Source organism: Nannospalax galili, unplaced genomic scaffold, assembly GCF_000622305.1.
Source record: "Nannospalax galili isolate Female #2095 unplaced genomic scaffold, S.galili_v1.0 scaffold763, whole genome shotgun sequence".
In the NCBI taxonomy this organism is placed as follows: Eukaryota; Metazoa; Chordata; class Mammalia; order Rodentia; family Spalacidae; genus Nannospalax; species Nannospalax galili.
This window is the reverse complement of record NW_008349451.1, coordinates 1746747-1762643: the sequence shown is the minus strand read 5'-3', so window position 1 is coordinate 1762643 and position 15897 is coordinate 1746747. Positions and strand designations below refer to the sequence as shown.

The window sequence follows — 15897 nt, the reverse complement described above, 5'->3', positions numbered from 1 at the left end:
GCCCTGAAACATGTATCCTTTACCGGGTGTTGTATTCCACCTACAGGGTGAGCATTTGGGGGTGGAGGTGGGGTTGAATCTTTAGTTCTCTTTTCAGAAGAAAGCTTGTCACTGGCTCCAAGAAATGATTACGATTTACACGTGGTAGTTTTACAATCACTGAACAATTAAAATGTAAAACTAAATTAAATTTTCTTTCTTTTCTAAGTTTTTTTAGGGAAAAATAAAAAAAAAATTTTTTTGGTCTTTTTGAGACAGCTGTAGCCCCAGCTGTCCTGGAACTCACTATGTAGACCAGGCTGGCCTTGAACTCACAGAGATCCGCCTGCCTCTGCCTCCCGAGTGCTGGGATTAAAGGCGTGGGCTACCACATCCGGGTAAGGGAAAAATAAAATTTTAAAGTAATACATGAACTGGTTTTCTTAGGGGCCTGAACACCAGAACTTAAATTCAAAGGACTTTAAGCTGATAGGGAACAAAATGCAGTTCCTTAGCCTACAGAACGCCTCACAAAACAAGGTCTTGTTTCTGTGAAACAGGCTCCCTTTATCTGAGGTCAGAAGGCCTCAGAAACACTGTTTTTCTCATTAAGACTCCTGACTAGGGTTTCCTTTATTTTTGCGTTGGAAAGGTGTCTGTGACTCTTGTCTGAAGGGAGAAGAAAAGCCAGGAGGGGAACCGACCAGGGTCAGGACGCTGGAAAGACCTGAGAGGCCGGCTCGCCTGGGGCTCGGCCGGGAGAAAAGGCGTGCGGGGCACCGCCCCTCCGCGAAGGCCCGGGGGGAGCTCGCCCTCCGCCCAGCCCGGAGGCCCGAACCCCGACCCCATGCTCAGCGCCAGCTTCTGCCCCGAGGCCGCGCCGGCCGCCCGTCTTCCAGAGAGATGGCGGCGCCGGCGGCCGCGGGCCTGATGCTGCTGCTGCTGCTGCTGGGCCCGGCGAGGACCGCGCACCGGCTCTGCTCGCCCACCGTGCAGTACCGGGACTGCTGGATCCGCCGCTTCCCGGGGCTGCTGCTGGACCTGGAGGAGTCGCAGAGGCTGGGCGCCCGGTTCCTCAAGTACTACTGGGAGAACACCGGCCAGAAGTGCAGTCGGAGCTGCTGCCTCCGGAAGGACGGTGAGCCGAGAGGGAGGACGGAGAGCCGGGAGGGAGGAGGTGAGCCGGAAGGGAGGACGGAGAGCCGGGAGGGAGGACGGCGAGCCGGGAGGGAGGAGGTGAGCCGGGAGAGAGGACGGAGAGCCGGGAGAGGAGGACGGAGAGCCGGGAGGGAGGACGGAGAGCCGGGAAGGGAGGGAGGACGGAGAGGCGGGAGAGGAGGTGAGCCGGGAGAGAGGACGGAGAGCCGGGAGAGGAGGACGGAGAGCCGGGAGGGAGGACGGAGAGCCGGGAAGGGAGGGAGGACGGAGAGGCGGGAGAGGAGGTGAGCCGGGAGAGAGGACGGAGAGCCGGGAGAGGAGGACGGAGAGCCGGGAGGGAGGACGGAGAGCCGGGAAGGGAGGGAGGACGGAGAGGCGGGAGAGGAGGTGAGCCGGGAGAGAGGACGGAGAGCCGGGAGAGGAGGACGGAGAGCCGGGAGGGAGGACGGAGAGCCGGGAAGGGAGGGAGGACGGAGAGGCGGGAGAGGAGGTGAGCCGGGAGAGAGGACGGAGAGCCGGGAGAGGAGGACGGAGAGCCGGGAGGGAGGACGGAGAGCCGGGAAGGGAGGGAGGACGGAGAGGCGGGAGAGGAGGTGAGCCGGGAGAGAGGACGGAGAGCCGGGAGAGGAGGACGGAGAGCCGGGAGGGAGGACGGAGAGCCGGGAAGGGAGGGAGGACGGAGAGGCGGGAGAGGAGGTGAGCCGGGAGAGAGGACGGAGAGCCGGGAGAGGAGGACGGAGAGCCGGGAGGGAGGACGGCGAGCCGGGAGGGAGGAGGTGAGCCGGGAGAGAGGGTGGAGAGCCGGGAGAAGAGGACGGAGAGCCGGGAGGGAGGATGGAGAGGCGGGAGAGGAGGTGAGACGGGAGGGAGGACGGAGAGCCGGGAGGGAGGACGGAGAGCCGGGAGGGAGGACGGAGAGCCGGGAAGGGAGGGAGGACGGAGAGGCGGGAGAGGAGGTGAGCCGGGAGAGAGGACGGTGAGCCGGGAGGGAGGACGGAGAGCCGGGAGGGAGGAGGTGAGCCGGGAGGGAGGACGGAGAGCTGGGAGGGAGGACGGAGAGCCGGGAGAGAGGAGGTGAGCCGGGAGGGAGGACGGAAAGCCAGGAGGGCTCGCGGAGCACCCAAGGGGCCTGTCGGGGGATGAGGCCCAGGAAGAGGGCCAGGGAGGACCTCCGGGATGAGGGGAGGGGCTCCGGGAAGGCGCTTTTCCAAAGTAGCATTGGTAAACACTATGGAGTCAACAGGGATCCTGTCTACTTCAAAAAAGTGCTAAGCGCAAATATTCCTTCCAGGGATAACTAATAACATTTTCATAACCCAAAATATTTAAAATAATTTGGGTGACATGGCTATGGCTTATAATCCCAGAATTTAGCTGGAATTAAGGGAATGAAGAGTTCAAGACCAGCTTGGGCTACATGAGACTTTGTCTCATCAAAACCAAAGCCAAACAAACAAAAAATAATTTATAATAATTTATTTTAAAAATATTATTTATGTACTAGGCTTTTTGTTTTTGTTTGTTTTAAAACAGGGTCTTGATGTATAGCCGTGACTGACCTAGAACTCAGAGATCCTCCTGCCTCTGCCTCCTGAGTATGGGATTAAGGTATGCAACACCACACCTGGCTTTTTTGTTTTGTTAAGATGTAGTTTCATGTAGCCTAGGCAGCCTTGAACTCACTTTGCAATGGAGGCTGGCCCTGAACTCTTGATCCTCCTGCCACAGTTTCCCAAGTGCTGGGATTACAGGCACACACCACCGTGCTTCGTTTAATAGTTTCCCTTTAAAAAATAACTTTTGGAGACATTATCATACCAGTTTTATAAAATGCGTTTTCATAGGTTATGAAATTTGGGGTGTCTTGAATAGGAAATGAGGATGTGGATCGTGTTCAAAACATACAGGGAGATGTATGCTAAATAGAAAAGAGAGTCCAGCCTTTAAATTTATCTAACAGACTTTTTTTCTCTGTCAGTGGGACCTGGGCATAAACATCTGTAAAATCACAAAACCTTTCAATAAGGAAACTTTGTTGCAGTTTTGCATGTCTTTCATTTATCCCAGCTTCCCATAGCTTTAAGGCTGCTTGAGAAAAGTTCCATTCCCATGGCTGTCCACCTTCTTAACCATAATTTAATAGCAATTTGGTTTCACTTTTAAAAGATTTATTATTTTACCTTATGTGTATGTGTGTAGGCCTGAGTGTATCTATGTGCACATATGTGCACTGCCTATAGAGGCCAGAAGAGGGCATCGGATCTCCTGGAATTAGAATTCCAGGTGGTCGTTAGCTGCCATGTGGGTGCTGGGAACCAAGCCCAGGTCCTCTGTAAAAGCAGCGCCAGCGTCTTAACCTCTGAGCCATCTCTCCAGCTTGTTGATACGGATTATTAGTTGCCAATGTCTCTTACCCAGTTAAGCATGCAAATTTCTGAAATAAAATTTAGAGCTTGTTAGAGAGTACAGTCATACTGCCCAGGGTCACACTGTGAGAGGTGGTCACAGGTCACAACCTCCAAAGCTAGAAAGGCACAAAGAACCAGTTTAATGAAGCTCAGTCTTTTCAAAACATAGTCAAGGGCTAGGGACATAGCTCAGATGGTAGAGCTCTTGCCTAGGGTACCAGAGGCCTTGGGTTCCATCTCTAGCACCACATAAACCCAGGCTGGGGTAGGTGGTGTACACCCCGAAGGCGAAGGCAGGAGGATCAGAAGTTCAAGGTCATCCTCAGCTACTTAGTGAGTTTGAGGCCAGCCCGGGCTACCTAAATTCTTGTTGAAATAAACATAAAACAGTTAAAGTGCCTACAGGACAAGTGTGAGAACCAGCCTGCCCTAGTAATGTGAACACCTGTAATCCCAGCAGCCCCAAGTGGCGGAGGAGAGGTAGAGACAGGAGAATCCTGAAAGCTCCTAGGCCAGCCAGCCTGGGGTACGAAACATCAATGACCCAGCTCAAACAAGGTGAAAGGTGAAGGTGGACACCCACTGTTGTTTCCGACTTCGACCTGCATGCTGTGGCATGCTCACACCCACATTAACCCCCCCCCACACACACACACATACACCAAAAAAAAGTCAATCTAAATTTCCACTTTCTGGACTGCTTGTCCCCTAAGTCCATGTCACCCCTTTCTACATTGTTCCATGGTGCGGATTTACCTGAGTCTACACACCACAAACACAGTAGCCCTGCATTTCCAGAGTTGTTTTCTTTAATTTTTATTTTATGTGTATGTGTGTATTGCATGTAGGTAAGTGCACCCGTGTCATGCAATGCCCAAGGAGGACAGAAGAGGCCGTTGGGTCCCCTGGAACTGGAGTTATAGACAGCTGTTAGCTGCCATGTGGGTGCCGGGATTTGAACCTGGGTCTTTTGCAAGAACAACCAGTGTTCTTAACCACTGAGCCATGTGGTTTATATTTATTTATTTTTAATGTGTGCAGTTGTTATACCTCCATGTGTGTAAGTGCACCCGTGTCATGCAGTCCCATGGAGGTCAGAAGAGGGCATCAGATCCCCTAGAACTGGAGTTTTGGGTAGTTGTTAGCTGTCATGTGGTTGCTGGGAATCAAACCTGGGTCTTCTGCAAACAGCTAGTGCTTTTGACCTCTGAGCCATCTCTCCAGCCCTGAATTTTCAGAACTTTGCTGTCACATAGGCACACTCTGTCATTTCAGACCTCTGGGGCTGCGAATGTGGCTTACTTCTTTTAGACAAGAAATGGCAGGAAGGCAGCAGCCCAGACTTACCACACTCTGTAGAGCTGGAGCTCCTAAATGTACGTAAGACATACAAAATAGCTCCCTCCTTCCTTCCTTCCTCCCTCTGTCCCTTCCTTGAAGTAGCCCAGGCTGGCCCAGGCTCACAAGGTCCTCTTTGGCCTCTGGAATGCTGAGTTTACAGGTGTGCACCAAAGGCTCCAGAGAAAACATCTTTGAAGATCACGCCCTATAAACCAGGTGTGGCGGCCCACTCCTGTGATCCTAGCACTCTGGAGGCTGAGATGTGGGATTACCTTGAGTCTGAGGCCAGCCTGAGATACATAAGGAAACAGGCCAGCCAGCCTGTGCTACATAGTGAGTTCAAGGTCAGTTTAGGCTATACAGTGAGATCCTGCCTCAACAACACAAAAACAATAAAAGATAGTTTTCTACAGAACCAACAACTTTCTTATCCCCAAATCTAATTATTAAATGAGAACTTTTAAAGTTCCTTTCCCTTAAAACCTTGCAGCACCATCCTGGAGGATTCTTCTGCAATCTGTAATGTGTTGGCAATATATTGGCAATCAACTTTTGTCCTATTCTTTCTCCTCTGGAATGAAAATAAGGAATGCAGAAACCTGAGGGTGTCCCAGAAGCAAGGCTTGAGCTGAGCTCCCCACAGCTAAGCCTCCTGAGAGGCAGGGTGGGCTCCACAGCACGGCGCCACAGCAGCCCCGGCATGCTCCCAGTGGGATACTACACCTCTGTAATCCTGTTTTATTAAAGTACATGATACCTTTGGGCAAGCTGACACATCACATAGTCCTGGCTGCTGTGTGATGAGTGAAGTCTTACTGCATGTTGGGGAGGACACACTGAAGGTTTGCAGCTAATAAATCTGACTCTGGGTTACAGTATGTTTCAAGGAGCAAATTTGGAAAAGGCAGTCTAACACCCCTTTCCACCCACTGAATCCCTCAGCCCAGAATCCTTGTCTCTTTAAGTGACATTGATTAGGCTTCTTGTGGGACGAGGTTTGTACCGGGCAGGTCCACACCTTGACGCTCACACGGCAAGCTCTCCACCTGCCAGCTTCTCCCAGGAAGGCTGTCGGCACTTCTGTCCTCCTGGTGGCTGCCTTTTCTGTGGTTACAGCATCTTTCCCCTGATGGTCCCGTTTCTGTCTCTGATGGTCCCCGGACCTTAGTGTTCTGAGAGCACGTTGTACCTAGAAAGCTGACACATCCATCCCCGAGGTTTGTGTAGACAGCTGAACCTTTCATGCACATACAATACTGAGACTAAGAAATGACGGCAGATTCTCTCCGGCAACACTCACTCATCATCCCAGCACTTGGGAACCAGGCAGTGTAATTGCTGCAAATCTGAGACCTGATGTTCGTCTCCAGAGCAAGTGCCGAGTCAGCCAGGGTTACTGAGCGAGACGGTCTCAAAAACCAAACACAAGAAAATGCTTCAGGTAGCCTCTGGAAAAGGAATGCACAAAAGAGTACCTGAAATCGGTGTTTTCTCTCAAAAAGGCATTTTCTGTGTTCAGCATAATAGTTCATAATTGTTCTGTAAAATGTCTAAGCGTAGTACAAGACAGTGTCAACCTGGTATTCCAGAAAAGAAATGGAAGTTACTCAGAGCCCATCAGACTGGTAGCAAGGCCTGGCATGGCCATGTGCCCCTGTGATCCCTGCACTCAGGAGGCTCAGCCGCGAGGGTCACAAGTTCTAGGCCAGCCTGGGCTGTGCAGTGAGTCCCTGTCTCAAACATACATACAACTGATGGAAATGGAGACTCTCTGCAGAAGCACTTGGCTGTTTCCATTTCAGTTTCCTGCAACATGGCGGTCTTCTTCCATGATCCCATCCACGACAACCTCAACTGCCTCCACGTCCACTGCCCAAGCCTGGAGAGCTGCATCCTGGAGCAGCGGACCAGTGCCATTCTGTACAACATAACGGCAGGTGAGGACTCCACTGGGCCAGGCTTTTGAAGACCGCGGCAGCACTCCAGCAAAGGCGCACGGCCTAGGGAAGTGGCTGGAATAACACATCGGTCATAAGCCTTTATTTCTCAGTGGCCTCTGTCTAGAAACGGTTTGGCCATCTGGGGCAGAAAACTGAAAGGAGATTCTTTCAGCCTGGCACGTTCTGCAGTGCTGAGTTCATTCTAGATAACAAATCATACGTAATTGAACAGCGCTTAAGCCCGTAGTTCTCATATTTTGAGAACCCTCAGCAGAAGCTACAGTGGTGTTTTCACTGCTGTGGCTGAGTACCGGTGAGAAGCAACGCAAATGCTAACTGGCAGGTTCAAGGTCTGTGGTCGTTGTGATAGTATGCCATAGTCATGGAAGCCAGGGACTGGGAATCTCACCAGGCAGACTGCAGCATCGCATGATCCCAAGATGATCACTGCATCACATCCCAGAGATACGTATCTTTATTGTCTCAGGGTGGAAATAGTGACCATTAGAAAATACTTTAGTGCCAGCAGCACAGCTCCACAGGTAAATGTACTTACCACAAAGCCTGCTGACCTGAATTCTAGAACCTACCTGGTGGAAGAAGACAACCAATTCCCACAGGATGTCCACTCACCTCCACGTGTGGCACACACACACACACACACACACACACACACACACAAATGACAAATGTAAAAAATGATCAAAGACTTTATACCTGGTCATAGTAGCACATACCTGTAATCTCAAAATTTAGGAGGCAGAGATGGAAGGGTTACCCCGAGTTTGAGGTCAGCCTGGACTACACAGTGAATACCAGGCCAACCAGGGCTACACACCAAGACCCTGTCTCAAAAAACAAAATAGCTTTTTGCATCAAAGTGCAAAGAAGACACATTTCTTCATGGATTTGTACTGTACTGACTACCTAGACCCCAGATTAGGCTCAGTGTTGCAGATTACAACCACACTTTTTTTGTGAAGTGGGGCTGGAGAGACAGTGCAACCTGTAAAGTGCTTGCTTGGCAAGCCCAAGGGCCCAAGTCCACACCCCAGAACCCACATAAAAAGCCATGCATAGTGGTGTGTGCTTATAACCCCAGCACTGGGAAGACAAGAGGATCCTTGGGTCTCATTGGCCAGTTAGCCTAGATTATTGAGGGAGATTCAGGTCAGGAGATACCTTGTGTCATAAAAAAGGTAGATGGTGCCTGAGGAATAACACCCCAGGCTGTCCTCCAATCTCCACATGTGCACTGACATGTAGAAGTATACACACACACACACACACACGCACGCACAAACATGATACTGCCTTAGTACAAAAGCTTCAAGAGGAAACTGTAGTCCATTCTTCTTGGGCCAACTTCTGGTTGGAGGCCAGGCAGGAGCAGGTGACTAGCTCTGAAGCAGCCCCAGGCAGTGTGACACCTGGCCTGGCTACAAGGAGACACTAGGACCTGCAGAAGAAATGCAGCTGAACAGAGGGCGGTGTGTGTGTGTGTGTGTGTGAATGGGCAGAGTTTTCAGGTTGACTCTCAGGAGCAGAGAGCAAAGCTGATCATGGAAGTGCACACACATGATCCCAGTGCTCTGGAGGCTGAGGCAGGAGCACCCCCAATTCAAGGTCAGCCTAGGCTACATAGTGAGGCCCTGGCTCAACCAGAGCAATAGAAATGAGGAATCAACAAAGGAATGCAAGGAGAAAACATTAAAACTAAAGCGGGCAAGTTTGTTTACCTTGTCCTAAATAGGCAACAGGAGGGTGCAGGGTAGGAAAGCGGGCGCGTCAGCACCACAAGATGACGACAGCTGTTATGAAGCAGGACATGTACCTGGACACCAGAAAGATTCAACAGGAGTGTGTGTGTCTGTGCGTGCACACAGCGCTGGGAATCAGACCAAGCCTTGTGCAAGCTATAAAGTACTCTCTGCTGATTGACGCCCCCAGCAGCCCTTAGTTCCCTTTTAAGCGAAGGAAATCGAGGATGAAGAGTGAAAAGCCAGCTCGCAGTGCAGAGTCCAGGGTGGGCCGTGGGAGCAGGACCAGAACGAGGCACTGGCTGGAGCAAGAGGCAGAGGTCAGGGTTCTGACTTCGGTGTACTTGGAGATGACGTGAGGTGTCCAGGCAGACATGCCAGGTAGAACACTGGAGAAACCAGTTCAGAGCCCTAGAAAGGAAGCCATGGCGACCTGGATCTCGGTGCCACCAGTGTAGTCGGGACAGCTGAGGACAGCTTCTTGTGTGGGTGTCTACAGGGGCACAGTGAGAACATCTGAAGACCAAAGGAGACCGTGGAACATGTGCAACCAGTAAAAGAAGTCAAGAATGGGCAGGCAGTGTGGGTAGACTGCCAAGGGAGGCCCAGGTCCACTAGTCAGGGCGTCCCACAGGTCTGAGGACAAGTAACGGGGACACAGATGGTCAGAAGTCAGAAGCATAATTATGACAAGATGATGCAGGACAAATCACTGCTTCAGAGGCCAAAGTCAGAAAGGGGAGAGGGGAGGGAAGGAGACGCAGACAGACAGTGTCCCTGGCAGGGACTATTGAACAGCTCACGGAATTTTTTTTTCATCCCCTTTGAAGGCAAACTGGACATGCCCAACAGAAGCTGACACACAGGAGGAGAAAATACCGACCAAAGCAGGACCCTTGGGGATAAGGACTTTGTTCTTGATTTTGAAGAGTGCCCCCCCCGCCCTGTTTTATCCAGTTCAAGATTTATTTTTATGTGTATTAGTGTTTTGCTTGCATGCATATATGTACACCGCATGCATGCCTGATGCCCATGGAGGCCAGAAGAGAGTACGGGATCTCCTTTAACTGGAGTTACAGACAGTTGTGAGCGATCATGTGGATGCTGGGATCCAAACCCTCTGCAGGAGTAGCAAGTGTTCCCAACCGCTAAGCCATTTCTCCAGCACGCCCCGTTGATGTTAGGGTGGTGTGTGGCATCGCCCACGGCTGCGGGGCCTGCAGCTCTCCCCACCACACTCACGGCTGCATAAGGACCTGGCACAGGTTCTCCTTCCGTTCAGCCTCTTTGTTCACAGCAGAGCGTCCAGGAAGTTAAGACAAACAGATGAACCAGCCTGCTTCTTAGCCTTTTAACAAGTCTGCAGAGGTAGACCTGGAATTTAGCCTAGTTCACAAATTCAAGGAGGGAAAACCCAACACTTCTCCAAGCTATGCCTAAGGATTCCTCACTGAAATAAAAAATAAACCATTGTTAAGTATATGAAATTGTCAAAGAGTAAATAAAAATTATGAAGAAATTAAAGCAAATGATCTCATTCATCTTTCAGGTATAGATCCAGATCTGCTGGTTTTTGAGCAGTCACCTCCGGCGTATCTAAATACCCGCTCCTCATCTGACAGCAGGGACACACTACGGATTCTAAAAGCCATGAATCTAGACAACGAAGGGCCATTTGAAGACACAAAAAACCGCATGCTGCCGTCAACAGAGGCCCTGCCCACACATGGAGATTTGGGTGCAAACACAAACCTCAGGGAATTAAGCACAGATTTGGGGATAAGGTTCATTTCCCCAAATGTCTCTACCGCCAAGGTCAGCGCCGTGTCACGCACAGATTTCACCCCCAATCTAGGGAACAAGACCACACCTTTCTTTGGGCCCTTAGGCACGAAACTCTCTCAGGTGCCCATCCCATCCCGATTCAACAGCAGCAAACAATTACTCAACAGAACGAAAGGGTCCCACAGCGGAAACCACACATCTGGGAACGAAGAGCCGCAGGACACGGCTCCTCTGACTGCAGAGGCCTGGCTGGCTTCTGTGGCCCTGGGTGCCGCCCTCGTCTGCCTCGGCTGCTGGGTGGTCATCTGGGTGTCCAGAAGCCACTGGAAGGAGCAGGAGCAGGACCAGTACCAACTGGGGCAGCAGAGATTAGAGTCCGGGCAGAGGGAGAAGAATGATACACTGAAGGGGAGCTCTTAGATGGAGTGAGGCAAGGACCGTTCAGGAGTCATTTTCAGCTTTCTATAGGAAAAGGGCAGCTTGGTTAGAAAATTCAGCTACTCTGACGTACCCAATCCTACCAGAAGGACAAGCCTGCTAAAACTGATTTCCATTTTCTGAACCGAGGGAAGGAAGTGGGGAGGGGGAGAGGCTGGGTGTGGGCATACCTGTGATCCCAGCACTCAGGAGGCAGGAGGATCAGAAGTTCAAGGTCAGTCTCAGCTACATAGTAAGTTCAAGACCAGTTTGAACCATAAGAAAGGTGTGGAAGCAGACAGACAAAGGAGGAGGGCACACAGGTGGTCTGGTTTCAAGGCCAGTCCGCAAACTCGGTTTTTCATTCTATTTAATACACATTAAAACAAGAGCATTGTGGCATCATTATGTTCATTTCCTGGTCAAGTTGTAACCTGGTAATAAAACTGCTGAGTGCTTTGCACATAGTCACTGACCTACAAGCAAACACTTCCTGGTTTTTATGTGCAGTTGATTCTTTCTTGATCCCGACCGTACCAAGGACAGTCTCTGGGCTGAGATGACAGGACCGAGGTCTTTGGGTTCTCTGGGTTGTTTCTGCTGATAAAGCATGAAGATTTTCATTCCATCTCCCATGTGGATGCCATGTCCTCATGTGTGTAGGTAACTCTGTCTGGTTCTTTCTTCTTTTGCAGAGCTGGGATCAAACCCAGGGCTTCCTGCCTGCTGGGCACCTGCACCTTCCAGCTAAGGGGCACCCCCAACCCTACTGTCCTTTATTCTACTTGTTTATTGGGGTGGCTACACAGGAATATATGCCAAGGTGCCTGTATTGGAGGTCAGAGAACAACTTGAAGGAGTCAGCTCTCTCCTTCCATCCTTTGGAGCCTGGGGATTAAACTCCGGTCACCAGGCTTGGCAGCAAGCACCTTTACTCCTAAACCACCTTGCTGACCCCCCACCCTCTTCTTTTCTGAAGCAGGGTCTCTTATAACCTAGTCTGGCCCTCAAACTTGCTCTGTAGCTATGTTGGCCTTGAACTTCTGACCCTCCTGCCTCCACCTCCCGAGTGCTGGGATTACAGGCGTGCACCATGCCTGGTTTATGCGGTGCTGGGGGTCAAACCCACGGCTTCTGGCATGGTAGACAAGCACTGTACCACCTGAGCCATGCTCTCAGCTCCCTTTTATACCACTTAGTCCCTAACTCTTACACTCAGACTCTATAATACAGAATACTGTATGTAATTCAAGTCTCCAATGGCCTTAAACTTTAGGGCTTTCATCTCAGGATGAAGACAACCAGGAGGGATGAAGAATCACAAGGAACTCCTACACAAGACTGGGTAGGAGAGCACTGTCTTCAGGTGCACGAGGCTCCAAGTTGTTCTCAACATGGTAAGGAAAAAAAGCAGTCAAAATTTTTTTCATTTATTTATGTGTATGAGTGTTTTGCCTGCATGTATGTAAGTGCATCCACATCATGCAATGCCTGTGGATCCTCAGGAACTGGAGTTATAGATGGTCGTGAGCTGCCATGTGGTTGCTGGGAACTGAACCCGGGTCCTCTACAAGGATAGCCAGTGCTCTTAACCACTTCACCATCTCTCTAGGCCCAGAAAAGCGTTTTTTTTTAAAGCTGGGAATGGTGGCTCCTGCCTGTAATCCCAGCACTTTGGAGGTAGAGGCAGGAGAACCAGCAGTTCAAGGCCAACCTGGGTGTAGGTGGACGAGATGGCTCAGCAGGTCAAGGTACTTGCGTAACCCTGACAGCCTGAGTTCAGTCCCTGAGGCTCACATGCTGGAAAGAGAGAAGCCACGTGAAGACTGTCCTCTGACCTCCGCATGTGCTCCTCCTCGGTAAATAAAGTAAAAGAGTAGCCACCATATGACTGAGAAATAAACATTAAAACTAAAAGAAAAACATTACTAAAAGAACAGCTTTCTCGGTGTTAAAACAAATTATCCACTAGCTTAGGAGATGTTTCTTTCTCTCTACATGTAGCACTGACTCTGGTACAAAGTGGCAGCTTGTTTTAATATAAAAAAGTAGAGCCAGCAAGATGGTTCAGCAGGTAAAAGCTTTGCCTGACGACCTGATTTTGGACCCTGGAACCCACAGTAGGAGAGAACCAACTCCCCAACTCCGTCCACCCCCACATACACCCCCCTACCCCCAGTACAGAAAACCCCTACCAGTGGAATATCAACCGAAAATAAAAATCTGATTTAAACTTAACTCACTTTGACTTACTAATGATTCATAATAGGTTTTATAAATTTTATCAATTTATTTCCTAAACACATGATAAAACAGCTGTGCCATTTGTGCAAGGAATGTCAAGATTTAAAAATCACAAATTTGGGGGGGCTGGAGAGATGTCTCTGAAGAGCACTGAATGCTCTTGCAGAGAACCAGGGTTCAATTCCTAGTACCCATATGGCAGCTAACAACCATTACAAGCATCCATAACTCCAGTTCCAGGGGATCTGATGACACCCTCTCTGACCTCCAAGGGCATTGCACGACATGGGTGCATTTACTTACATGCAGGCAATACACTCATACACATAAAACAAAAAATTTAAAAAAAAAATATTTTTTTTTAATCTTTTTGAAGCAGGGTCTCTTTGTAGCCCCAGCTGTCCTGGAACTCACTATGTAGACCAGGCTAGCCTTGAGCTCACAGAGATCAGCCTGCCTCTGCCTCCCAAGTGCTGGGACTACAGGCATACGCCACCACGCCCAGCTTCAACCAAATAAAATTTTAAAACACAACTTTTTACCTACTGATGTATGTACATACCTACGTACAGTGGTAGTGCTAGGACTGAACCCAGGGCCTTGCACAGGGTGCTCAATCACTGAGCTACTCACACCCCTAAAATTACATTTAAATAACTAACTCAGGAAATTGCCCCCACAGCTTATCTGCATTCTTTTAAATGTTTCACAGTGTTTAGGTTTTTTTTGAGTCGGGGTCTCCTGGAGCCTGGGATGACCTTGAACTTGTTATGCAGCAGAGGAAGACTTTATCTTCTGACCCCTTTTACTGTAGGAGCTGTGCTGAGATCACTTGTATGAGCACGCCTAGCTTCAAATAACTTAATTTCGTGTGAATTGCTTAGGGACTTTCCAACAATCTAGAGCTGCTGCTGCTTCCTAGAAGAATGTCACAGAAATGACTGTAATCTGAGAAAACAGCACCTGCTTGGTAAGGAAACAAACACAAGACTTCCTCAGCCGGGTCTTTTCCCTTCAGATAACTGGAGAGGCACCGGCACCAGACCAGTCAAGAAGCAAATGGAGCGGCTACAAAGACCACTGAGCTCCTGCCACTCCTGACTGCGGCCTGAATCCTCAGGTCAGCTGCGGTGGCCCACCTGCAAGGATGGTGTACCCCAAGGCCATCCTTACTCCACCCAACTGTAGGTTTGGTGTTTGCAAAAGCGCCCCAGGCAAGGGGAACCCAGGGCTCAGGAAAACACCACTTACCCAGCTACACTTCATGACAGGGCAGAGACAGGCTGACACGCCCAGGGGGAGAAGCAGGCTCCCAGTGACACACCTCAGGGGTCACTCCACCCCCTTATCTGGCCACACCCCCTCACAGACTCTGTGTGTACCAGCTACACAGACTATTCCCATTCATGACCAAAGGATCTGAGGGTTTTGGGGGGTGGTTTTCTGAGACAGGGTCTTTTCTGAGATGAGGCCCACACTAGCCTCTCGACCTTGCGAGTGCTAGGATTACAGGTATGGCCACCACACCTGGCTGTCCGAGGTGTTTACTGTGGCTCCATCATGGAAGTGTGGCTGCCAGGTTCCTGATCTCAGCTGCCAAATGGACCCATACCATGTGGCAGAGCCCTACCCAGAGCATGGTCAGGGTCAGGTCCTTTGGGACTAGCTCCTGCCTTAAAGACTTCTATCAGGTGTGACACAGGCCAAGGGGAAAGGCAAGGTCAGGTTACTTCAGTCAAGGTGCCCATGCTTTGATCTGACGCTACTTGACGTACACCTGGCCCATTCCCCAATCCATCCACCTCAGTGCTATGTCCAGAGTGTTCCCTGCAACCCTTTCCTGGGTTCCTTCACTCCACAGGAGTCTTTGGTGGTATGACCTAAAACTTTTAAGGAGGCTGGAGATGGCTCGATGGTTAAGCACACATACTGCTCTTACAGAAACCCACTCAGTTCCCAGCACCCATGTCAAGTGGATTATAACCACCTCTAACTCCAGCCTCAGGAGGATCTGATGCTTCTAGCCTCTTAGAGCACCTGCACTCGTGCACACATTCACATGCCAATGAGCACACACAATTAAAAATAAACTTTTAAAGCAAACAAACTTTTTGTTTGTTTTTTGAAATAGGTCTCACTATGTAGACCAGGCTGACCTGGAACACCTGTCTGGGGACTACAAGTGTGCACACCACTCCCAGTCTAAATGCTTTCTTAGGAGATCTGGGTTCAGGTTCCGCCCTTCCCCAAAGCTTGCATCGGGAGCAGGGTCTGGAGGGTGCTTTTCTGGGAGGCACTGTTTTCCCACACGTACTCTGGCAGGGAGGGTGGGGATGAGCAAGCAGCTCACACCAGGGCCCAGGGCCCAGAAAGCCCCAAGGCAGCCCAGGCTGGCCTCCAGCTCACCATCCCTTGCCTCTCTCAGACCCTGCAGGTGTTTCTCAAAAACGTGCTGTACATGTGATTAAAAATGTCATTTATATCTTTGGCTTTTCGTTCACGACTCTACGCAGTGGAACTCGACCCCCCACCCCGTCTTCTTCTATACTCCAGGCTCTGATTGTTCTGTACAATCGGTTTTGGCCCCACTACCGCCAAAGCCTACTTTTGATTTCATACAATGTTTAGATACTGCAGATCCATTTGAAACTACTGAACCGGGACTGGGAGACATGGCTCAGGCACAGTATGCGGAGCCTGGGGGAAAGCCATGGGTTCAAGCTCCAACACCGCGACCCCTCTCCACACGGAACTGGCAGGTAAACTTGGGGTAGTGCTCCAGTGTCATTCCAGCGGAATTCCAGGTCCTCACACCTTGTCTCCCTCCTGAGCTATGGCCGCTGGGGGGGAGGGGGAGGGGGAGGG

The 15897-nt window shown here is 50.4% G+C and overlaps 1 protein-coding gene across 3 annotated transcripts; it reads left to right on the top strand.

Moving 5' to 3' along the window:
• The first annotated feature begins 704 nt into the window (after nucleotides 1-704).
• Mansc4 (MANSC domain containing 4) lies at nucleotides 705-15879 on the top strand. 3 transcript variants are annotated; one of them, XR_003851678.1, is made up of 4 exons: nucleotides 705-1117; nucleotides 6689-6823; nucleotides 10136-12185; nucleotides 14051-15879. XR_003851678.1 is itself a non-coding variant. In XM_008846900.3 (3 exons), exons 1-3 carry the CDS (start codon nucleotides 883-885, stop codon nucleotides 10789-10791), a joined length of 1026 nt encoding a protein of 341 aa, XP_008845122.2. In that variant the 5' UTR covers nucleotides 705-882; the 3' UTR covers nucleotides 10792-12315. The 3 variants fall into 3 exon arrangements, 2 of the variants coding, with proteins under 2 accessions (XP_008845122.2, XP_017657099.1); XM_008846900.3 differs by lacking the exon at nucleotides 14051-15879 and having other exon boundaries at nucleotides 10136-12315; XM_017801610.2 differs by lacking the exons at nucleotides 705-1117; nucleotides 14051-15879 and adding an exon at nucleotides 4718-4921 and having other exon boundaries at nucleotides 10136-12315.
• Nucleotides 15880-15897: the final 18 nt, after the last annotated feature.